The 28,000-nt window shown below is 37.1% G+C and overlaps 1 protein-coding gene across 6 annotated transcripts in view; it reads left to right on the forward strand.

The window, feature by feature from the left end:
* The window catches only part of LOC117328139 (glutamate receptor ionotropic, kainate 2-like), a 100,787-nt gene that overhangs the window by 46,980 nt on the left and 25,807 nt on the right, over window positions 1–28,000 (forward strand). For 3 of the 6 annotated variants that reach the window (XM_033885528.1, XM_033885530.1, XM_033885531.1), the window contains exons 2-3: window positions 4,247–4,601; window positions 20,910–21,065. In XM_033885528.1, the coding sequence (XP_033741419.1) occupies window positions 4,517–4,601; window positions 20,910–21,065 (241 nt within the window). In that variant the 5' untranslated portion in view covers window positions 4,247–4,516. Of the gene's footprint in view, window positions 1–1,986; window positions 2,151–3,830; window positions 4,022–4,246; window positions 4,602–20,909; window positions 21,066–28,000 lie in introns of those variants that run through there. The other 3 variants (XM_033885529.1, XM_033885527.1, XM_033885532.1) reach the window with 3 other exon arrangements.

The raw sequence follows: 28,000 nt of genomic DNA on the forward strand, positions 1-28,000 counted from the left end.
CGAAAGGTAATTATCATCGGTGCCACAAAATGTCGAATGAAGCTCCACTCAAAAGCATGTTAATTGGAACTGATCTACTACTTTGTGTGAACACACACGTGTACATGTGAGTACAGGAGAAGGAAGACTTTCCGGAGCATCTCGGTATCTTTCATTCAGAAATGAGCAAACACAGTATCGTATGTATTAGTCAGTTTAAGATTTTAGCAGATAATTATTAGTTTCTGAATAATTATAAGTGAAAATATCCGTCGTTTCCTGACAAGCCCTGATCATAGTTGTATACTTTTGGTGTAGATACCCTGATTATAGTTGTATAATTTTGGGTGTAGGTTACATGTGCTCACCTCTAAATGTGTGTGTGCATTTTTAGTTATCAATCACCAATATATGGTCAGATACGATACTATCACTGAAGATAAATCACTGTAACCCATTTGTCTTCTTCTTTTATTCAATATGATAGTCTTTTTCCTGAAACTGGGCATCATTCTTACACATGAATATTGTAGACTCTGTGACTTTAAAGTGGTATAATGAACACAGGTTTCTGTATAAATATATGTATTCTTATCGTACAGCGTCAATACTAATTTAATCGTGAGGGAATGTATGGAACTATTACTGATGTCCTTGTTGCTGTACCTGTCTAGATAGTGATCAGTGTATGTATTATATTGTAAATATGTTTTCTCTTGTGAAAAGAGAAATGAAATTAATTTGAATTTGAATTAATTCTGGCAATCGTGAGATGTGACGCGGCCGACCAGAAAACTTCTCCAGATGATCATACAGTAGGTTGTGCAATCTGTAGTTTTTAGAGGCTTTGGTCAAACGAATGATATTAAAAAGGTAAGTTTAGAACCACACCATACACAATGATACGATTTGAATGGGTTCGTGGGGAGGTCGAACCACACAGTCTGTGTGTGAGTGCGACCACCTTGTATTTTATAGACAATTATATATTTTGTCATTCTGTAAATATGACTTTGGCCATTAAATGTCACTTGTTCTCCCTTACTTTGAGTGGAGCAGACACTGGGGAGACAGTGGCCATTTGTCATCTTTGGGCTTCCCACTTGGTGTAGGGTTACAAGGTCAAGACAGCAGATATATATATATATATATATATATATATATATATATATATATTATAACAATAATTAGGTAAAATGAAACACTACAGCCAAGAAGTATGTTTATGGTGCACGCTTAATGATAACTGACAATAACTGATATGGTATGAATATACATGTAAACACGACCTGCTAGCCAAACCTGTTGTATTTCTTCATTGACCATTCGCAAGATTCAGAAGGAAACAAGCAGGTTCAGCACTGTCCTTAGTGTATAGCTTTAAAAGGATTAAACAGTTCATTATATTATAGGTACCAGTGAAGAGTGGATTTCTTTTTCTTTTCAAATCCAAAATCGCAAATGTAAATTATCATATCATATATTAAACTGGGATATGATGTTTTGTATGTACGTCCCTGTGTGTATAAACAAACAAACAAAAAAGAGAAGAAAAAACATTTTTTTTATAAAGGAATAAAGTGCTGACACGGGACATGCCTGCAGGCGTACCTAGTTTCACTTTTGCCAATGACGTTTTACACAAGAGGGAAGATAGCCATTACGTGTGGTTGTATTGAGTGAATCACCCTGGGACAAGGGTACCTAACTCCTGGTATTGTTATTTATTATCTTAACACCTGGTAGTGTGATGGTCATCACCGTCAACTTTATTTCCTGTCGGTGTAAACATCTCGAATTACTGACCACACCTGAGAAAACACCAGGAGCTGGTACTGTGTTATTAGCGTGTATACAACCAGTCATTGAAGTGTCATAGACACTGTGCCATCCAAATGGTACGAACTGACCGGCCTAGTCCGGATCGACCAGTACACAGACTGACCGGCATTGTCCCAATGTGTCCACTACACAAATTATAGCCGTGTCAAATTAGTGTTAGCGGGAGGGGTCCTGGAAATCCTGTTAACGGATCATGTGACGGGCCGTTACGTAAGCCCACCCGTCGATACGGCCTACACCAGCTAATTACCTATCTATCATCCAGAAATAACTATCCCTCTACCACAGGCATCCATAACATCCCAAGGGACTCGTACACACTTAACTCAGTAAGTTATTTTATACATATATTTTATGTTATCTACCTATTTATTTTGTTTGAAATTGTTATTCTCTTTATATATAAATGAACAATATATTGTAATATATCGTCAGTGGTTAACTTCTTGATTCACTCGTAATATATATCTGTCTACGTTCGTTCGTTCGAACGATAGATAATAAAAATGATGGCGGATTCATTGATTAATGTCGTCCTCTACACAATAATCTGTATGCCACCCTATATAGTATTACATATATGTATTCCGTCTGTATAAACTGTAATCCCGCCTTATATAATATTATAATATGTATTCCGTCTGTATACAATGTAATCCCGCCCTATATAATATTATAATATGTATTCCGTCTGTATACAATGTAATCCCGCCTTATATAATATTATAATATGTATTCCATCTGTATAAAATGTAATCCTGCCCTATATAATATTATAATATGTATTCCATCTGTATACAAATGTAATCCCGTCCTATATAATATTATAATATGTATTCCGTCTGTATAAAATGTAACCCGCCCTATATAATATTATAATATGTATTCCATCTGTATACAATGTAATCCCGCCCTATATAATATTATAATATGTATTCCGTCTGCATAAAATGTAATCCCGCCCTATATAATATTATAATATGTATTCCGTCTGCATAAAATGTAATCCCGCCCTATATAATATTATAATATGTATTCCGTCTGTATACAATGATAATCCCGCCCTATATAATATTATAATATGTATTCCGTCTGTATAAAATGTAATCCCGCCCTATATAATATTATAATATGTATTCCGTCTGTATAAAATGTAATCCCGCCCTATATAATATTATAATATGTGTTCCGTCTGTATACAATAATAATCCCGCCCTATATAATATTATAATATGTATTCCGTCTGTATAAAATGTAATCCCGCCCTATATATTATAATATGTATTCCGACTGTATACAATGATAATCCCGCCCTATATAATATTATAATATGTATTCCGTTTGTATACAACGATAATACCGCCCTATATAATACGCATTCAGCCTATATGCAATGGTAATTTAGTTGTATACATTAATTTGCATTCCGCCTTTGTATTCCCTCTTGAATACAATGGTATATATTCCTTCATATACAGTCGAGTTTGTTCCATCTTTTTTTGTTGGCGACTACATTATTGCAATCTCTGATTAAATGAAGCACAATTTCATGAATGCACACTTCGAATAAGGATAATACATTTGACATGATTCAGTCTTGAAATTACCTGCGACTTACAGTGTATATATATCAATGTGTACGGGTCTCCTCATACAATATAATGTCAACGTGTTTATCTCATCGTGTCCATATAGTTTTGTTATATTAGGTTCCTTGTGATCAGGCCTAGCTTAAATAGTTTTGAAATACTGGACATATATTAAATAGCGTACAGCTACAAATTAAATGATTGCGAAATTGAAATCCCGTGTAACTACAGTTTATTGGTTTAAACCTGATTGTCTTTTAAAGGCCCTTCTAAATTCTGGGTAGATCTGATTGTACACAAACAAAACAAAACAACAATAGGCACATGAGATTGAATATGTGTTATTACCACGGTTGATTGACGACGACTCGATAGCCAACATTTAAGTTATTTAGATAAAGCACATAACACCCTTTAGACTGACCTGTTCGCCGAAACATGTATATATGTACCGATATACAGCATAAGACTGATTCCTCTCAACATCTCGGTAAAAATCGTTTACAAATATCGGGCTCATACACATGTACCAGCCGGATTCCAGACGTATAACATGTCTATATTCAACGCCAGGCGTTGTCTCTGATTCGATATAGATTTTAAAGGAAGAGGTAAGATGGTGGTAATAGTCGGGTGACGATTACTGCCCGTGTGTAAGGTCCGCTGGTAAGACGCGTTTCGGTATGGTTAAATTTTGAAACACATAATCTGATTACTTCTGAATATCCAAGCTTAGGATCTTCATATGTTTTATGACCTATGCGATTTCGACTTGAATATGCTATAATTCATTTTAATCTATTTTCACGTGTTTTCTCTTTATTTTGTCTTAACAGCCACAGTGGGAGAAGTGGAATCCATACCCCAGCGGAAGGCGAGATGAAGCTAGTTTACTTGGAGTCAGGATTAACCTTATCGAGATTACTCTTCTGACTCGACATACGTGTTATATATAAGTGTGCGCGATAATACGTCAGAGTACGTGTCGTGTATATGTTAAAAGGAAGTGGATTTCTATATATTCTTTGAGAGTTGATTCCCGGCCCCCGGGAGCTATTTGCTGAGGACGGGCCTAGAGGACCCGTACTCCCCACTACACAGATGAAATGGTCGCCAAAATCTTCTGGCTGGGGACACTGTTACTCCTCCACGTGACATCGTCGGACGGTCTACAAAACACCATCCGAGTAGGTAAGTACAATAACGCCCTAATGGGGATTCATTCCCTTCACCACCAAGTTTATGTCACTTCCTGGTTAGTACCATATGGACATCCTGCTGTGTGTGTACTCACTAGGATTACCACCTCCCCAGTCAGAGCTGTTTGATTACCCACCCTGCCGGATGTACATTGAGGTACTCCCTAGTTCATTGTATCACTCATCGTTACCACCCATGTCCCCTTCTCCATCTACATAATCCTCTGGATGTCAGCCACTCCCAAACTCGCACCGACACCACGGGGAGGGGGACAACCACATACCACGAGACATGTGCTGGTAGTCATATTGTGCCATCCCGACCACGGCGACAAGATGATAAAACGTTACCGCCCCCCCCCCCCCCCCCCCCCCCCCCCCCGTCCCCATGCTGGTGACAAAAGGTTACCGTCCGTCCCACTCTGGAGACAAAAGATGTACCGTCCGGCCCCATCCTGATGACAAAAGGTTACCGTCCGTCACCATCCTGGTTACAAAAGGTTACCGTCAGTCCCCACTCTGGTGACAAAAGGTTACCGTCAGCCCCCACTCTGGTGACAAACGATTACCGTCAGTCCCCACTCTGGTGACAAAAGGTTACCGTCAGTCCCCACTCTGGTGACAAAAGGTTACCGTCCGTCCCCATCCTGGTGACAAAAGGTTACCGTCCGTCACCATCCTGGTTACAAAAGGTTACCGTCCGTCCCCACTCTGGTGACAAAATGTTACTGTCCGTCCCCACTCTGGTGACAAAAGGTTACCGTCAGCCCCCACTCTGGTGACAAACGATTACCGTCAGTCCCCACTCTGGTGACAAAAGGTTACCGTCAGTCCCCACTCTGGTGACAAAAGGTTACCGTCAGTCCCCACTCTGGTGACAAAATGTTACCGTCCGTCACCATCCTGGTGACAAAAGGTTACCGTCCGTCCCCACTCTGGTGACAAAATGTTACTGTCCGTCCCCACTCTGATGACAAAAGGTTACCGTCCGTCCCCATCCTGGTTACAAAAGGTTACCGTCCGTCCCCATCCTGGTGACAAAAGATGTACTGTTCGTCCACATCCTGATGACAAAAGGTTACCGTCCGTCCCCACTCTGGTGACAAAAGGTTACCGTCCGTCCCACTCTGGTGACAAAAGGTTACCGTCCGTCCCCATCCTGGTGACAAAAGATTTACTGTCCGTCCCCATCCTGATGACAAAAGGTGTACCGTCCGTCCCCATCCTGGCGACAATAAGTGTACAACCGTCCCCATCCTGGTGACAATAAGTGTACAACCGTCCCCATCCTGGTGACAATAAGTGTACAACAGTCCCCATCCTGGTGACAGATGTTGTTTAAGACTGCGGGATACCAGACACTACGCCTTGCTCAACTATGAGCAGTCAGAGACATACTTACAAACACACATATATGTGTTATTAATTAATGTAAACATTGTAGGTAGTACTTGAATATGAATATCCACCATCTGTTATTTTATTCTAATAATCATGAAGAGGCAGGTCCGTTGTTTTCAAACCTTGAATTTTGAAGCAACAATTAAGCATGAGGTAATGCTTGTTACATAGATACTCTGAGCTGACATGGACGAATGAATGTTTAGATACACCTTAACACATTCGTGTTGCATACAAATTCAAATATGAGGTTTGTCTATTTATACTCGTATGCGCATTCCTACTGGACAGGAACTGATTCTGAGAAGTCACATTCCCCGTACATGCTATGGATATTCTTTGTAAAAATACTACTAGTTAAAAAATAAGTATGACATATTGATTCGAATGACAAGATATGAGATCATATTTCTTACTTGTTTCGCATACAAATTATTGGCAACGACAATATTCAGATATGAGTGGCGCAATTTTAAACACGAACCGCATTACATTATCCATAAATATGTGCCAAACCGCTGCGCCATTACTTTGAGGTACCATTACACAACTGGATTTATAGGATTTTCTATTTGAATGGATTTGAAGTGAAGTGGTATTATTACGCAGTTTGAAAAAACTTAAAAGTAAATCCGGCTGTTCCACGGAATATTGAGAAGCGCTGAATCCGATTACAGCGGAGTTTATAATCCGTGCGCGGTGCATGCTGAAAGTGGGGTTCCGATATTAGCTACACAATAGTGACACGGTCCAACATTGGCGAACAATGTGATTACAGGAGGTTTGTTTGTTTGTTTGTTTTTTGTTTAACGTCCTATTAACAGCCAGGGTCATTTAAGGACGTGCCAGGTTTTGGAGGTGGAGGAAAGCCGGAGTACCCGGAGAAAAACCACCGGCCTACGGTCAGTACCTGGCAACTGCCCCACGTAGGTTTCGAACTCGCAACCCAGAGGTGGAGGGCTAGTGTTAAAGTGTCGGGACACCTTAACCACTCGGCCACCGCGGCCCCTAATTATAGGAGGTAAATACTATCGACAGTGACGGCAGGGGAAGTAGACAGTGAGGGCAGGGGAAGTAGACAGTGAGGACAGGGAAGTAGACAGTGAGGGCAGGGGAAGTAGACAGTAAGGACAGGGGAAGTAGACAGTGAGGACAGGGGAAGTAGACAGTGAGGGCAGGGGAAGTAGACAGTTAGGGCAGGGGGAGTAGACAGTGAGGACAGGGGAAGTAGACAGTGAGGACAGGGGAAGTAGACAGTGAGGACAGGGGAAGTAAACAGTGAGGACAGGGGAAGTAGACAGTGAGGACAGGGGAAGTAGACAGTGAGGGCAGGGGAAGTAGACAGTGAGGACAGGGGAAGTAGACAGTGAGGACAGGGGAAGTAGACAGTGAGGACAGGGGAAGTAGACAGTGAGGGCAGGGGAAGTAGACAGTGAGGGACAGGGGAAGTAGACAGTGAGGACAGGGGAAGTAGACAGTGAGGACAGGGGGAAGTAGACAGTGAGGACAGGGGAAGTAGACAGTGAGGACAGGGGAAGTAGACAGTGAGGGCAGGGGAGGTAGACAGTGAGGACAGGGGGAGTAGACAGTGAGGGCAGGGAAGTAGAATTGTGGAGGTAAATACTACCAACAGTGAGGGCAGGGAAGTGGAATTATCGAGGTAATACGACACAAATGTAAAACAACGATGTTATAGAGCAGTATAAACATTTCCAGCCTGGTAACAATTAGAATATAATGTTAATTACAGGTATATCCGGTCAATCTTGCGTTGACTTATACAAGATGTCCCTGCATCACCACTATCTTGAACTTGGTTGATGGTTTCTAAAAGAGAACATTAAAATATTGCATTATTGTATTTCTGTTACGAAAAACCGAACGTTTTAAATAAAAACAACTATCAACTGATCTTGCGGAGTTACTTCCCTTCGTTTGAGCGATAAGCTGTGAACACCACTCGTCCCTCTCTTATACGCTCAGTATACCTACCACTCTCTCTACCCATCCCTTAGTTTGGTATATGGAGTCAATACAGTAAGATTTGTGTCCTAGGGGAACATCTTTATAACGCCGTCTCCGCGTAATTAGTGATGCTATACGTACCGGACACGAGGAAACATGCTAATTAGATTATAGAAAACATTAGTGAGCTACAGCATGCATAGTTGGTTTTCCAATCAAAATGAAAAATGAAGGTAGACTTTTCACAAAATCTTTTGGTGTAGGAATGTTTATTTTGTTTAGAAAGATATGTTTTACAGACAGACATGAAATCATTTAGGAAAGGTAGAGGTATAGCCAATGTATTAGTCCGCCTTTAGTGATAGAGTTATCACATGGTGCTTCTAAAATAATTTCACCTGAATCTATGGCGTTTCTAATAAATGTATATATACTGTTTTTCTGTTAACATAAATTCATCGCGCCATATCTTAACTTTTTTTTTCAAAATGGAAACAACTTAAATGCGATGAATTCAATATTGAATGTTGTTACGTTTGATATAGCTGTTTGTTTCATGCTATCACCAAAACCTATAGACCATGTTAGAATCACACACAAGCGAGGCTAGCATTGGTCCTTTTCACCAAGTCATTTAGACACAAAGGTGAGAAGACGGTCAATGTAAATGTCCCGGGGGTTTCCCTCTATGATCGGGTCTGACGTAGTGTATTAACAAGTATGCCAAAATGAAAAATGAAATGAAATTCAAAATAGAATATTCATAAATACTGTACCATACGTGGGGAATCTTTAAATATAAACAAATGAAATTAATGCATAGCCAATTCATGATGAAAAGGGTATAATACTTTGAATTGATTGAATAAGAAATAAATTACCTCGGACGTGTACCATTTCAAACCCTATTCAGAGTTTGTTTTTGTGAGCGGGGAGGGTTGGGAATGTATGTATTTGTACAGCAATACTTAGCTGCTCATTTTCATGTATACCTACCTATACGGGGTTCGAATTTCCGTACTGATGAATCCTATATGAATTGCCATTATAATATTTGCTGTTTTGGGGATTTAACTTGAGTCTCAGGCGTATCAACTACTGAGAACAATATATCTCCTGTTATTTTTCTGCCAAGATAGGTTGCCTCATACATTGATCTGCAGCTTACAAAAAAACGATTTCATAAAATAACAACAATGGCGGTATTTCTTCACGGCTTACATTTTTGCATACTAATTAATGGGTGAATTCAAATGCACGTCGCTGGTGACCGCGGGTTAGTTATATGTATTCACTATTGTAGAGGTAATTCGAGTAGAGTATTCTTATTGATAACGAAATGAGTAATCAAATGTTCGTATTATACTAAGTATATAGCCAATTAATCACGATAGGTAAACTGGATGTGACGTACTCGTCAAACATCTGATAATTATACCGAGCGACAAACATGGTAGGCGACATCACACTAAATGGAACTGTTTTTCTCTATTATAAATATTCTAGCGTGTTGTAATGATCACCAGGCTATAAAAAGGCATGCTTTATTTTGTACTATAGAATGTGGAAACTGCTCAGACGCAATCTTTTCAAAAACATGCTTATGAATTTTTCTGAACAACATGGAACTATTTCCCTCCAGAGAGTGAATGTATACCCCATAGATTGTACATACACTACTGACTTTTTTTTTAATCGACCGTTTTCAATCCCGGTCGTTAAGTACTTATACTAATGTAAACGCTATTGTCCTTTATACCGCGGCGTACACTCTGAAATGGCCAATCTATTAACACAGTAACACGCCTCTCTGTTGTCTCCCTAATACCGTACTCCGATGATTAATTCTTTAATAAGTCCAATGGGTTACCGCCGACAACATGGTCGTGAACCCTCATCCTGGCTAAGTAAACCAAGTACTTATTTTTTTTAATTCAGTGAACAACTATAACTATTTGCATTAGTTTATCCAATTGATATGTCATTTGAATTAATTCGCTTTGACTAAATGGATTTAAAATAATGATTCAAATGCGTTGTGTTTCTTGTTTTACAAGTTTATAATGATCAATCTTTCCCTAATGAACCGCAGTATTTGTTCACATCTTAGCTTAAAGTTCCTTTAATAAGCCTACCTCAATAAATAACACTCATTGGGCTATGGACACAATTAGATCAATCCCCATTTGGTGGATTCTGTTTACACGTATATAACGAAACATGCCTCTGATGATCTCTGATAATTAGTGTTAAATGTCTCGTTATTTATGTCCTAAATGCGGTCTGGTACCAGGAACAGAACGTCATTTAAATTGTTATCTGGCTTGATTTGAAAGAATAACACAATTAACGATTCACGAAGTATTTACATGTATATTTGGAAAACGGTTTATAATGGCTACCACAGCATTGAGGTTAACCAAGCGTCTATTCTTCACTAATTCTAGATCTTCAAGACAAAATTACTAATGGTCGTGTGTGTGGCATTATCATGTTGAAACGACAAAAATGAAACAAATCGGAAAATGTTATCTCATGAATCATCGGCGTACAGCTCAGTCTTGGGAAACACAAGCCTCGTTTCAAACTCGGGGCAGCATTGCTCAATATAATATGTTACAGAATACACGTTTGTTTATCGTTTTAGTATGGCAAAAGGTACACCGTTGTACAATGTATTATATGACTGGACAAACCTTAACGATACTGGCTTTTTATCTATAAATAAAATGAAAGACAGAGCTTTGAACTATATTAGTCTTTGACTCTTATCTGTGACGGGTTCACTGCGGCTCGATTCTGTATAGCGGAAGTGACGTCCATTCTGTTTATGCATCTTATGTGAATTATAGTCAGCTCTGTTTTAACATAAGACAGCGTTATATAGGAATTGAAAAGGATGTTTTCCATTTTTATAGTGAATATGAATAGCAGTAGCTATCTACATGTCGCGTGGCGCGCGTTAGTGCACCTCGAAAGCCATAATGAAAATTGAAAAAAAGTCCTTTCCATTCTTATATTTACATTATGGTGATTTGGAATAAAAACATAAAGAACAGGGTCATTAAAAAACTTGTATACGAAAAGATGCAAAATTAATGGAACAACCGGTGATCCCGCCAATGCACCATGCTATCGTTTACCGTGTCCTTCCGCAGTTTTCAGTCGTTTTATTTTTTTTCTTATTAGTCAAAACAAAACGATATGAAATAACATCAACTGCAATAATTCGTGTTGAATTAGATTTATCTTATGTGAAAAGATGGCAAATAAAACACAATTTACGGAAATGAAACAGGGACTATTTTTCTGGCGTATTAATATTTAACTGATTCATTGTGTGGAAAATTAGCACGTGGAACGATGGTTTCATGCTGTATTCATAATGTTTTCATGGTCAAATGTTTGTTGTTTTCACTTGGTAATTTCATATAAAGAATCAACACCCAGAACGTAAACATATTTACATATGTGATGTTGGCGCCTGATAAACACGTGACTTTTTCTTAAAGGAGGTTTGGAGTGTCCTGTAGCGTAAATACGGCATCACGCTGTTTCTTTTCTATCTTAAACAACGTAGTTTTGTCAAGATGGGAAACAAAAGACTGACGATTGCTATTTGACTTTTAAATCACATCAATCACTGGATAGTATTTCAATGTATTTAAAATCCGTGAAATGTTATTGGCGAATTTGTTAAATAGTATTAAATGCATCAATGCCATAGCTTAACCCGAAGATCGACAATATTAATGTAAATAGAAATGCAGCACAACCATGTGGGCCTGATGTTTGTCACGCCATGCAGACACTTAATCAAATATTTGATTTTTTAGTTTTAAAGTGCATCATCTTCGAGAAGCATATGGACGGAATAGAAATTGATGTCACACGCTATATAGTGGTAATTACAGGAAATGATGTTACCGATGTGATTTGGCTGCATCAACCGAGACTTCGATCTACTCCCAAGCTGTTGACATGATAAACAATCTTAATCATCTTCTTCACTCAAATACATTGTAATTGCTCTGTACCACTAAAGTTTTCAAACTTTATTATGCAAATTTTACTGATTATGTTATACTTTGTGTTCTTTCAAAGTCAATTATCAACACGTGACGTGTTATTAATCTATAGCGGAGATGACAGCTGTGAAGGACAGTCATAGACAATATTAATATTGATTACATACCGTTTTATACACGTTAGTTTAACGTATACTAAAAGGAACATAAATGACCATGTATCCAATAACGTTTGGGCCACTCTGTACTGTGGTCAAAGTCTACAAACCAATGTGGTTAAAGAGAATGTCTTCTTTATCACAGTATGTCGGATCGGCAGTTCAGCAGATAGTCATCAGTAGACCACAACTCCTTGAGGAATTAGAGGTTTTTCCCATGTCTCGTTTAAGTGATAGGGAAGGGGAAGGGAAACCGATTTGCTGCCCCATTGCATCAATTGTATATTTGTCTTATCTCGTGGTTCATCTTTGTCATTTCATTTCTCCCTTCTTTCTGATTTCGTAACAACAGTTTAGATGACATGTTGGGCAGATATAGGACTGACACATGTCTACCCCTCAGTCGTACACAACGTCTAAAATAAACGATCTCAAAGCGTCAAAAACTCAGGGTCATAAGAGACAGTCTCGAGAATTACTATCTCTCTGGAATAGGAGATTGAACTTTTCTATCTTTAAACTTTTGTGTCAGGAGTAGAGGTGATGCCGTCACCAGTACAAACACATTTCTTGAAAAACCGTTGATATATACGAACACAGCAAAATAAATCAACACATTGACAAGCACCACATTTTTAATTCAATTATAAAGTTAAAACTTATGCATGATTTTAATGAAGTTACTGAATTTATACGTTAGGGTAGGATAGGAAGAGGATTTTCTGTTAAATTGTATAACATGAACGAATTTCGGTATATCACAACCAGTGTAGGATTTTTTACTGTGTACTGAGGTGTAAGTGTACGAGTTTGCACATTGACAGAACTCTAGGAATCGCTCTTGATCGCTTAGAACTAGATAGATCGAATCCAAGACACATCGCTTCTTCTACAATTTGCGCTGACGACAACATATTTCGTGTGTTCCGCGATACCATAAATCAACAACACTTCGGTATAGCTATGGACAGTCGAGTGTCTCCTTTCCTGGCCAACCTATTTATGGAACATTTAGAGGGAGAATCCGTATCTACTGCCTCTGTAGAATATAAGCCGAGCTTGTGGAAACGATATGTTGATGAAACATGATTTTAATTTTTTTTTTCAAAAACGAATCTCATGAGGAATTGACTAAACGTTCCGTATACTTGCGCGAACACGAGGGATATCCTGAATTGGCCCTGAAAGAATCTCTCCCCCCCCCCCCCCCCAAAAAAAAACCCAACCCAAAAAAAAAAAAAAAAAAACCCACTCATTTGCCTGATGAAGGGGTAGTCACCGAGACGTCACGCTCATATCCTACGCTGGTTGTAGCCATATAGTCCAGTCACATTTCTAATGTTTAAACGTAGGTTTTTGATGTGAGGACATTAGTCACCAGTCTTGGGGATACTGTACTAAATAATGTTTATAATTTATATAAATGTCATTATCTCGCATCGTCCTTCGACATTGTGCGTTTCATATCTAATTCACAATATTTTCAATATCTAGACTTTTGTCCCATCAGTGTATTCTTTGAACACCGAAAGGAATTCGAGTTGAATAATATACAAATAAATTCTTACGGGACCAAATTTTAACACTTTGCACGCTTCTAGTCAATGTAATAAAGTTAAATGTTGTAGACAAAGATTTATTGCAGGGGCATAAGGTTGTGAGAGGATTTAAGTAAAAAAAGTATTTTAATAAAACAATTTAAATATTTTTAGATATCCTGCAGAATGTTGTTGCTCAAAATCTTTCTATCAGTATGTATCATTGTTATTGAATCTGTCAATATTTATAATTTCTCGTCTGAATCACACAGATACATTACGTAATGTAGAGACATAGGTAACTATCGGGCTTCCGTGCATATTTGTTACCATACCAGAAGCTATTCACGTCCTTGATAAAATGGTCACAACTGTCAGTAGCTGAAACTACAACCCAGGCCTCTGGTACACCGACTCTCGCACACACGGCAATAGCAGAAAGACGACTCACTCTTGACCTCGACTAAAGGAGCTACGGTAACTGACCTTGAAGGATATTATCAAACATTTCTTTGGGAATTGATCATTTATCGTCAGTATAAATAATTAGCTATATAACCTGGCTGACAATATTTCTGGTAAAAGTCATTTCCGATGCAAATTCCTAAGTGAGTGCTAAGTTGTTTCGATTTTACGGATCACCGAAACTAACGAACAATTTGTAACGCACACGGCTGTAACATTTAGTGTTGCGCTGATGTTACTGACGCCTCATTTATCCCCACAGACCTCATTAAAACATTGTCTTCTAAACGCTCGCAGTTGAAATAGGGCATCCATCAATGTAAAGTTGGTTTGTACAAAATGACGGCTTCAATTGATCCCTAAATAGAACCAAAATGTTTAGAAGAAGCATCAGAACTGCAGTTTAAGTTAGGTTTGAAAGACAATTAGATGGCATCTAATGCTCAGTATATATTCTTGATCCAATGAGTGATATTCATAAATGTCCAAAAGCAAAATTTAAATATATTTGTCATTGCCTCTATGTAGAGAAAATTATGTTGAAGAACGTACTAGAATAACCACATTGTGTGTGTCCTCGAACATGAGACAAATTTTGAAGAATAAAAACAACAACACATAATATGAATGTGTTAAAAAACACAAAATACAAAGGTGTTATGCAACACATTTTTTACACAACACATAAAATAAAGGTGTTACACAACACATAATGGAGGTGTTGTACAACACATAATATAAAGGTGTTACACAACACATAATGTAAAGGTGTTACACAACACATAATGTAAAGGTGTTCCACAACACATATAAAGGTGTTACACAACACATAATGTAAAGGTGTTACACAACACATAATGGTAAGGTGTTACACAACACATAATATAAAGGTGTTCCACAACACATAATATAAAGGTGTTATACAACACATAATATAAAGGTGTTACACACCACATATAAAGGTGTTACACAACACATAATATAAAGGTGTTACACAACACATAATGGTAAGGTGTTACACAACACATAATGTAAAGGTGTTGCACACCACATAATATAAAGGTGTTACACAACACATAATATAAAGGTGTTACACAACACGTAATGTAAAGGTGTTACACAACACATAATATAAAGGTGTTATACAACACATAATATAAAGGTGTTACACAACACGTAATGTAAAGGTGTTACACAACACATAATATAAAGGTGTTACACACCACATAATATAAAGGTGTTATACACCACATAATGGTAGGGTGTTATACAACACATAATATAAAGGTGTTATACAACACATAATATAAAGGTGTTACACACCACATAATATAAAGGTGTTACACAACACATAATATAAAGGTGTTACATAACACATATAAAGGTGTTACACAACACATAATGTAAAGGTGTTGCACAACACATAATGGTAAGGTGTTACACAACACATAATATAAAGGTGTTACACAACACATAATATTGAGGTGTTAAACAACACATAATGGTTAGGTGTTACACAACACATAATATAAAGGTGTTCCACAACACATAATGGTAAGGTGTTACACAACACATAATATAAAGGTGTTCCACAACACATAATGGTAAGGTGTTACACAACACATAATATAAAGGTGTTCCACAACACATAATGGTAAGGTGTTACACAACACATAATATAAAGGTGTTCCACAACACATAATGGTAAGGTGTTACACAACACATAATATAAAGGTGTTACACAACACATAATATAAAGGTGTTACACAACACGTACTGTAAAGATGTTACACAACACATAATATAAAGGTGTTACACAACACATAATATTGAGGTGTTAAACAACACATAATGGTAAGGTGTTACACAACACATAATATAAAGGTGTTACACAACACATAATATAAAGGTGTTACACAACACATAATATTGAGGTGTTAAACAACACATAATGGTAAGGTGTTACACAACACATAATATAAAGGTGTTCCACAACACATAATGGTAAGGTGTTACACAACACATAATATAAAGGTGTTCCACAACACATAATGGTAAGGTGTTACACAACACATAATATAAAGGTGTTACACAACACATAATATAAAGGTGTTACACAACACGTACTGTAAAGATGTTACACAACACATAATATAAAGGTGTTACACAACACATAATATAAAGGTGTTCCACAACACATAATGGTAAGGTGTTACACAACACATAATATAAAGGTGTTACACAACACATAATATAAAGGTGTTACACAACACATAATGTAAAGATGTTACACAACACATAATATAAAGGTGTTACACAACACATAATATAAAGGTGTTACACAACACATAATATAAAGGTGTTACACAACACATACTGTAAAGATGTTACACAACACATAATATAAAGGTGTCACACAACACATAATATAAAGGTGTTACACAACACATAATATAAAGGTGTTACACAACACATAATATAAAGGTGTTACACAACACATAATATAAAGGTGTTACACAACACATAATATAAAGGTGTTACACAACACGTACTGTAAAGGTGTTACACAACACGCACTGTAAAGGTGTTACACAACACATAATATAAAGGTGTTACACAACACATAATATAAAGGTGTTACACAACACATAATATAAAGGTGTTATACACCACATAATATAAAGGTGTTACACAACACGTAATATAAAGGTGTTACATAACACATTATGGAGGTGTTACACGACACATAACGTACAGGTACACAACACGACACATAATGTACAGATACACAGCAGGACACATAATGTATGGGGTATGCATTTTTATAGTATACAATATATCTGTATAATGTTCATTTTATTTGTATAGTATACATTATATCTGTATAGTGTACATTATATCTGTATAGTGTACATTATATCTGTATATTGTACATTATATCTGTATAGTGTATTATATATCTGTATAGTGTATATTATATCTGTATAGTGTACATTAAATCTGTATTGTATACATTATATCTGAATAGTGTACATTATATCTGTAAAGTGTAAATTATATATATATAGTATATATTATATCTGTATAGTATACATTATATCTGTATAGTATATATTATATCTGTAAAGTGTACATTATATCTGTATAGTGTACACTAATATGTATAGTGTATATCATATCTGTATAGTGTACATTATATCTGTATGGTATATATTATATATATTACATATAATATATTAAATATAATTTGACAATTTACTTGTCTGTACTGTCGTTATTACTACTTGACATATATCTAGTATATATTATATATATATAGTATACATTATATCTGTATAGTATACATTATATCTGTATAGTTTACATTATATCTGTATAGTATATATTATATCTGTATAGTGTGCATTATATCTGTATAGTATACATTATATCTGTATAGTATATATTATATATATCTAGTATATATTATATATATATAGTATACATTATATCTGTATAGTGTACATTATATCTGTATAGTATATATTATATATATCTAGTATATATTATATATATGTAGTATACATTATATCTGTATAGTGTACATTATATCTGTATAGTATATATTATATATATCTAGTATATATTATATATATGTAGTATATATTATATATATGTAGTATACATTATATCTGTATAGTGTACATTATATCTGTATAGTATATATTATATATATCTAGTATATATCATATATATGTAGTATACATTATATCTGTATAGTGTACATTATATCTGTATAGTATATATTATATATACTAGTATATAGTATATATATTATATATATAGTATACATTATATCTGTATAGTGTACATTATATCTGTATAGTGTACACTAATCTGTATAGTGTACATTATATCTGTATAGTATATATTATATCTGTAAAGTGTACATTATATCTGTATAGTGTACACTAATCTGTATAGTGTATAATATATCTGTACATGTCTATAACACCCGTGTATGCACGATGCTTGTTTAACAGCATATCTGTGTTCTATGGACATTGGTACACTGCGTCTTCTCGTTCTTACGTTTAATTACCTACATGTCACGGTGATGTTATAGTTGTTAAACTGCGTCATCGAATGACGGGAAGTCTATACTCCATCCGCCAATCACGTGCCATTTTTTCTTGACAAAGAATTGTACATATGTTTATGATTCCTGTCATATGTGTGTTTTGTTTTATCTTGGTTTTATGTGTAACAGTATGTATTCATATAGGACGAGTAAACTGTATAACGAAAGCTATTCAGTACATAAGTATTCATTAAATATGTCTAAGTACACCAAATGATACACCAAACTAGTTAGCTCAGTTACTTTGGTATACAGCAGTGCCCTCCTACTGTTGCGTCAAGAAGGTACCTCGCTAATTTGCCGGTCCTGTTTTCTTCATTATAAAACATGAGTGAAAAAGCAGCAGGGCATTTGGGATAATTATTCTTCGGATCATCTCTGATATGTCAATATTATTGTAAAGGTATGCAGAGAGCACGGACTTCAATATCAACACATGATGTAACTAATTAAGTGCATGATGCACGTGCCGAACAGTTGCTTGTCTGATGTCAGTCTCGCGCCTGCATTGTTGGCGCAAAACGACCACATGCCAAGATGGCGGCGTGATTGAGGGGATGTTGGAGTTACAAAAACAGTGTTGTATGTATCCCGACCCGTGCTGTTTACAAATCATATACTTTGAGGGGACCGGGGAGGCTAGGGAAATCCATCATTGGTTACCCTTTTACATAAGTCTAAAACCGCATGTAATTTATTACGTACTTGTAAGATCTATGTCAATATTATCAAGGATAAAAAGTATCGGCTAATATCATTTTTCAAGATTGATCATATTTCGGAGTTATGCAGCTATGACATGCGTTGATGGATTATAGGGTTAATACGCTGACCTCACCATAACGGAATCGACAATATGTCTTCGTGATATGCCAGCCAGTTTATAAAGCCATATACTCCAAAATAACCTAAAATTCTAGATGCACACATGTATTAATGGCAATCCAAGATGCCAAGTCACGCTCTCCTAACATTAAAATGACCACTGGTCTGGAAGCTTGACCGGAGGAGTCATTGAGCCATCAGTGAATAAAAATAACTCAACGCATTTATCGCGAGATTTGTCAAGGAGCCGAGAACAAGGCTATAACAACGTGCATTGGCCGTTGTTAACATATCGAGAATACGTGAATTTTGCCTAATAATGCTTCCATTGAAACACATTAACAGAATATTCGCGTTATAACCGAACAAAATCAACAAACATACATCTAGATACTTAATTCTAAAATGTTGCAATATGCATACAACAAAACATCGATACAATCTTAGATCGGTGAAATTGACAATGTTCTAAAGCTAACCAACAATCCAATAGACGTCCGGCAAAATCGGAATTCGAGTCTATTCCCTTTTCTTCTCTCGCTAAGCTCCAACGAATCATTTCCTTTCCTAAGGAGATACTCGGGTTTTGGCGATTCAAGTCCCCTTTACGTTTCTTTTTGGCAGAATCTGTCTGTGTTTTGGCAGGCTCACGCACTCGGCGTTCCGCCATTTTGTATAAACTGATAACCAGCCGTTGCATTATGGGACTATTTCGACTAGAAACTTGGTCTGTCGGACCTAGATATTATTTTTGGGAATTTCCCGTATACTTTCATCAATACACATTTTCCTCTAGATTTTGATTCGCGATAATTTGTTGTACATGTATGTATTAAGTCATAAAACTGTAAAGAGCTCGAAATGTAAACATTTCTTTGTGAGTAAGTGGCTTCAAAAATCATTATATTTCGTCTTGATAGTGAGTCGTTAGGTACTGTGTATATAATGTGAACAGTCGAGATATTACAGAAACCTCTTCCAAATAGTTCATCTTAGGGAGTCTCCCTCTGGAAAAAAATGTACATTGTGTAATGTAATTAAGTTCAGTGTATGCTTTTTAACACACTTAAAATTATTTTGATATTCCTGTTAAATCATTGTTTGCCGACATTATTGTTTTTTTTAAAGGGAGATCATGATTATTGCTATATACTTGTCAATTATGGACTTTTGGTGAGGTTCATATAGTGTTTTTAACAGAATCAGAGGTCCTTAATTTTTATATTAGATACGAAACTTGTTTGCAAAAAGATGGAATGGTATTTATTATATGTTGAAGGATTGTACCTCATTTTGACTACGTATACGGTAGTATGCCCGCAGTTGGCAACGAACATTTCCTTTGGTTTGCGCGTTAGCCTCACACACGACTTCATTAAATAAAGCCTGTTTCTGTAGCACACCTGTTGGAATACACGTGGTTCTTCATATTTGAACGTAATGACACATAAATAACATTCTGATGATCAACAGTAATGTCTTTTTGTCAAAGACATTTTTGCGTTGACATCAAATATCTCCAGACAAGTGTTTCGATGACACGAACCAAAGGTTTTGCACCTGTGCCAACTTACATAATAGTGATCAAATCGTCGCTAATTAGCGAGTATGCAATGGTCATTACGCAATAGTACATGATCTATTGTCTCTCACGAGTTACAGTTAAAGACCGATCATCGGATTGTCAAACGGTTAATAAGTGTTCATTTACGTGGAAGATCTGATAAATGTCAAATACATGTTTTAATAAATGTGTTTGTTCTTAAATCAATAACATTTTGATCATATCTTTGGTTTTAGGTGGTCTATTCGAGAATGAGCACACCGGACCCAAGCTAGCGTTAATGCACGCCATTGACGAGATTAACCTCATGAATGACATTCTGTCTCATACCTTACTCGTGTATGAGATGCAGGAAGTAAAACCTCACGACAGCTTCGAGGCAAATAAAAAAGGTATGTATTGAAACAAAAACACAGAGAATATCTAAAGAAATAGAGCAGCCAACTACGTGAGAAGTACGACGGAATAAATGTTAATAGAAAGTTACACAAATGGTGTTTTATTGGATCAAACGTTCCCAAGATAACTCTAAACATGTAATACAGAGGAAATGTAATAATGAAAATTGTAAAAAAAAAAATCGTTACGAAGATTATTTATTTTTCATTCGCATATATAACAATTGTGCAAAACTGTCTTTGATGGTGTAAGGGAATCACATGAAACATCAGATATTTTAAATAACCATATATATATATACTGGGTATTGCTAAGGGAGTACATGTCCCCTATCGGCTAACACTAACAAACAATAGTAAGAGTGACCTTGACCCTAAAACCCAGCTATCATTGTCCTTTATCATTTTGTGAAGTTTGATCCTCCAAGAAATCAAGCCGCATATATAGGGCTTACAAACTTCGGTGTTAGGTACGTACATACATGTACATACGTACAAGACGGACGGAGAGGTTGTATGGTTTTGTGAGATGTCCAATGACTTCGTGAGATGTCCAATGGCTTTGTGAGATGTCCAATGGTTTTGTGAGATGTCCAATTACTTTGTGAGCCAATTACTAAAGCTCTGACAAACAATGCACTTTACTTTAGATCACACTTCATAACATGATGGCCTGATGACATGATGGTACTGAACACATTATACACTACAGCACATCCGTCATAGCTATGACATGCATTCCTATACCGTCAATACCACAGCCCACGAGATATACGGGTCCCCGTACCCTTGCCAGACTTAAGTAATGACACCCACCTGTGTTTTTAGATGACGGTGCCAAGAACAACACGATCCTTTCCAGATATCAGGGCAATAACGGGCGAGCCACTTCTTAATGTTTTTCGTGTGCTTTATGAAAAATATTTCCGATTGTGTCCTGTATAATGCTCGGTGTCTGCTGTTTGTAATCAGGGATTTACACGGATTGCGTTTGATATCTGACAGGGCATCCAAACGTTTGTTTTGACTCCCCAAATTCAGATTGATCAGACTCTTGGGATTGAACTGACATATCTGACTATGTTTTGATCGTTCAGATTTCTGAGGGATAGTGATTTGACACAAATACTCCAAATCTGATGTCTTCAGGGAGCCCGTACGTACACTTAAATTAATGTCCCATAAATATACTAAATCTAACGTCTTCAGGGAACCTACGTATATTTAAACCGAAGACCTACTCTACCACTGATAAAATCACCGACATAAGCATCCAAATTTGCAAAAACTATTTGTCACTTCAATCTCGCTCATTGTGTTCCGATACAGTTTTACACGTATACATGATGCGCATATCGACGAACGCTGCAACTTTACCTTTTTGCGTATTTTGATGCTATGTGTTTTATCACTTATCATGGTCCAGGTTACCTGCATATGATACATATACGTGAAGGGGCTTTTAGAACATTATTATCGTTTACAAATTAGTTTAGGAAATATAAAGTTAAATGTTAACACTAGCTATAAGTCCGGATCTGCATAAGCAGTAAATAACACATTTCAATCGTAACCAAAAGCCAAAAAGTATGTAACAATATCCAATCCTACTGTCGCCTATATACAGCATTGATACGTCACATCCTGTCCTACTGTCGCCTATATACAGCATTGATACGTCACATCCTGTTCTACTGTCGCCTGTATACAGCATTGATACGTCACATCCTGTCCTACTGTCGCCTATATACAACACTGGTATACGTCACATCCTGTCCTACTGTCGCCTGTATACAACACTGCTACGTCACATCCTGTCCTACTGTCGCCTGTATACAACACTGCTACGTCACATCCTGTCCTACTGTCGCCTGTATACAACACTGGTACGTCACATCCTGTCCTACTGTCGCCTGCATACAACATTGGTACGTCACATCCTGTCCTACTGTCGCCTGTATACAACATTGATGCGTCACATCCTGTCCCATTGTCGCCTGTATACAACACTGGTACGTCACATCCTGTCCTATAGTCGCCTGTATACAACACTGGTACGTCACCGCCTGTCATGTCGCATATATACAACACTGGTATAATACTGTCTGTCCTACTTCCGTCTATATACAACACTGGTACGTTCTCGCCTGTCATGTCGCCTATATACAACACTGGTATGATACTGTCTGTCCTACTTTCGTCTATATACAACACCGGTACGTCACCGGCTGTCCTGCTGTCGCCTATATACAACGCAGGTGCGTCCCCGCCTGTCCTCTGCTGTCGCCTATATACAACACAGGTACGTCCCCGCCTGTCCTCTGCTGTCGCCTTTATACAACACCGGTAATTGTGTTGAGGATAATTGTTATCAGATTGAGAAGGATACAGAAGGACCATTATTACAAACGCGCGATTTTAATTTGTGTCTGGAGAAACTTGCTCACTGCTGAAACAACCCTGATAACTCGGCCAAGCATGGTCAACGTCATTTGTCTCGACCATCAACGTTGATTGGGTGCGGTGAGGTTTACCCATTTCACGAGTAACTTTATTGTCTCTGTCGTGGTAGTTGTATTTACTTGTTTATGGTAATATATTACTTGTAAGTGGTTTTGTTGCTGGTCCACATACGATTACTCGCCAAAATCATTTTACTGATCTGCGTGCGTCCTGCCAATCAGAAATAAAGTAACTCTGAAGAGAAAAGTAATGACTCAATTTTACGCAATTTGGTCTCTTGCGACAAACATCATAAAGAATGGTGATGGAAATGAAAGTGAAATAATAGGGTTTTCACCCATTGGAGAAATCAGCAAGAAGAGAAACGATAATGCACCTTGGTACATCTGCTGTTACCACATGGACACGAAAACGATATTACAGACAAGACGCAAACTGACAGGCCGTAGCTCAAGTTTGTAGGAACATCAACACGTTCATTCGTCATGGGGAATCGACATCAATGATTCCTGGCTTTGAACTAAGTTAAAAGTCTTCTATGTAAAGGTGAAGACACCATTACACCTTGGTAGTATCACCAGGAGGGTATACAGAGGCAGATCCGCAATGTGACGACGGGGCAACTGGTCACACACGAATTTAATTACAGTTGACACATGTGTCTATGTATCGCATGTCCCTCTAGACAATACATTGTGAAGAGGTTTAAATCAAAACTACTTTAAACATGTTTCTGAAAATAGCCTGCATTTCCTAAGCTAATGACACATAGTTAACGTAAGGTTTATAAATGTCCCGATGGTTATTAAAACAAGCAGTTCTTATTTTTGTGTAATCAGTTCATAATGAAATTGCTTTGATTGGATGGCTATATTTGGTTCAAACATTCATTATAGTTTGACATCACCATACATGAATAGTGTGATGGATTAAACGACCATGATCGTGCGGTAAGTTCAAAAACAAGTATCAGCATTTATATTGATTTTAATTGTCATAGAAATGAAAGTGCTATTGACACTAAAGGCCATTTCGACCCCGAATATGTTTATGTTGGTTGGGACTTTCATTAGAGTCAAAGATGAAAACACAACATCATATTGTTCATCTCCCTGTTTGTCCAGATTCCACACTTTAAATTATCATATAATTTCCTTCAGAACTGCCGTCAGGTGTATCGTGTCATGATCTCGTCCGGATATAACTCTGTTTGGATTCCGTTTCGTGATTGTTATATTCTTGCTTCATCCGCTGGTTTCCCAGACAGACGTCTTCCTCAGCTTCTTTTGTGTGATTATGGGGGACATGGGGGCAAGCACACGGCCGGTCGTTTGATAATACCAACACTACGCTCAGCAGGGCATGTGCACTATGCTATCGCAGTTTGTATTGTCGTTTGGTCTGCATAGGCATACGTATATATCCTATGTCACATTATTATAAAATATTGATGTAAAAACAACAGTTTCAACATGATAGCCGTGATAGCTACTGAGGATGAATCGGTGGGTTTGCGTTCGTGATACAGGAATGAGGAGGTTTTGATGTCTCACCAGAGACTCCAGTGTCGGAATTAGATTTGGAGACCTATTAAGGCTACAGGAAACTATCATCACCACCGATATATTTATGTATATCAACGCAATGATATACACTGTCTGAGTTAGCTGTTCACAGACAATTGCAGGGGGTAGTTCGGGGTACTTTCTCTCATACTGAAAGAAACTTGGTCTGTATTTCGAAAAGCGTTATATCTGTATGCCGTTGATCTAATAAAGACGTTTCATCGTTTTATGTGTGGGTTGTTATGTCTACTCTATATGTATATCTATTACCGATATCAATATGAGATTCAATTCAGTGGGCGAAGTTTTCGTGACCAATCACAGCCATATAACAATAATGATTCATCCTTAAATATTGCCGTGAGAAAGCTGGAGGTCAAGGGACGGCTACTCGTGATAATGCCTGGATACGTGAAAGGGATTCTGGATGCTTATCAAGAATTCGGGAGATAGGAGCCTCTGATTGATACTGATAATGATTGGACACATGGGAAATATCTGTCAGCGACAGTACCGTAATTCCACTGGGGCAGTGACCCGTAGCTTGTCCAGTGGGAATCTCTTGGCATACGTAATAGAATGCTGGTGCTTTCCTCGTACCATGTCGGTGGAATTACCCGTCGAACAGTATCAGTGTCAACACTACCGCACCTTATGTATGGCTCAACATAGTTTATTAGTAGAATACGTTGTATATAGGTAGAAGAATACTCAATTTGCTATGAATACAATATGTTTTATAAAGATACAAATAGTTACCTTTGAATTCATGTTAATATGAATATATTTTAAATAAGGATTATACAAAACGTAAACGTTTACACACATTTTGACCCTTTATAGAGTCATAAAATATACACTCGTAATCTCTACTCCAAATAAACATCGCTTTATGTTACATCAAAGGACAAACACGTTCATTTCGTTATAAACGGGACTTACTGAAGATGAGCAAGTCAGGAAGTCAAAAACCATCTCTTCTCTTTTTCTGAATTTGGATGTACTTGTCTAAAGCCTGTCGTGGTACTGTAATTATTCCCTCTCTCTTATACACATAACACACAGTGTTTATGTTTAGAGGAGATCTGGCCGAGTTCCATTATAGGATGGTATCTCTACTACATCTGGGAGATGGTATATACGAGTGTTAAACATCAAGCGGGATGTTGCAATTGAAAACACATCTGCAGTAGATCAATTCCTGTCCCCTACTCTGTGTCATTTGGATCAATTTTGGTCCCCTTCTCTGTGTTTTGTGCAGCTGTAGATGCCAGCAAAAAAAGAATGGTTTGTTTGATCCTGCTTGTTTATGTTTGCTGCGTTACCATCACAGTGGCACTGTACTTCTTTGTCGTTCCCGGTCGTCAGCACCACAACCACCAACTCCGTTACGTCATCCTGTTATCATTGCTAACTGATTTCACTAGAGGCAAATCTACGGCAGACGTATATACATTTATCAGATTTCTGTTTATATGAGAATCACAAATGCTCGAGGCTTGTTTCATCGCAGAAACAGGGACAGCATACGCTTATTGTGTTTAGACAACCATACATCCATATATATCTATATGTTTAGAATAATTTCACATTGAATTAGACAGGCTAGGACACAATGGACACACACAGTGAGTTTTGTTGCAAAATTGATTTCAAAAATAAAATATATCGTTGTTATTTATTTGTTCCCATATGTAGAAATGTATTATTATGTTGTGCTCTGTACCACCAGGTATCATATCCCCCAGGGACTGTCAAAATTTGTAATAACGAAACAATTTGTAATATTTTTAGTATAAAGAATTAGTCTTTTCTCTGACATGTACCGAATGCAAGTATAATCTATCGTATATTCTAATACAGCTGTATCTGGTTATTACTTTGAATGGATTTTTGAAATGGTAGCACACATTGCGTCTAGTGACATGGTTACATCGGAAATAAAAAAACGTGATTACAAATTCGCACAATTACCCAGTACTTATCTATCGTCTTTTCTGTTCAACGTTCAGTGATAATTTAGTAGCCCATCGTTAGAACTAGACAGGCCAATCCTGATACTGGATTATATCCCCTAGTTTGAAACCTGGGGTCTGGTAAAATCCGGGAAAGCACTAGAATCAGACATGTCTTAGAGACCAAAATCATAAAGCTTAATTTCATTTATAATTTTAATATTCTAGAGACATGGGCCAAACCTGTGTTAGAACGCGTGGAGAGTATCTTTCTATATTAGTTGTCGCCTGGTTTATACAAAGCAGTAAAGTCTACTGTGTGTTGATTTGTTATTCGAGGAAGAAGTGGGGTGACTTTTGTGGTTTAGAGGTTTATTACAGTTTCAGGAATTATCAGTACGTTTTACCATTGCTCACTGACATTAGGTGACCTCTCATGTGGGAAGAGGGGTATCATATCGCATGTAACGTTAATATGATATTAGGAAAAAGTCAATTTAATTTTGTCTCGTCTGAGTAAGACATTCAGTATACCAATTTGTTTTATTACGTTTTGTTCGGCAAGTCTTATGCAATTGTTTTCTTGAATACATATATTCTATCTCGGTATATTTTTTCCGATAAAATAATTCATTTTATGTTTATTAAAATGTTTTCAGTCTTTGATTTACCGAGAACTCATTCCAGAAGCCTTCAAGCGCTCAGGACCATGCATGTTTTTTTCATATCTAAGTGCATGATGCTCATGATAAGCTAATATTACATAAACACGCTATGGGCCAGACTTTTGCATTCCGAAGAGACATATTTTATCGGGATTACTTACAAGACCAGACTGTTTCGTGAAATGTTGTCGTATTCCATTTGATATGTTCAGTGCACTTGAGCCTGATGTTCTAAGTGCATCCCTCAGCTTGTGATAAGAGGATGGTATTCAACATGAAGT

Source organism: Pecten maximus, chromosome 5 (assembly GCF_902652985.1).
Source record: "Pecten maximus chromosome 5, xPecMax1.1, whole genome shotgun sequence".
NCBI classification, from domain to species: Eukaryota; Metazoa; Mollusca; class Bivalvia; order Pectinida; family Pectinidae; genus Pecten; species Pecten maximus.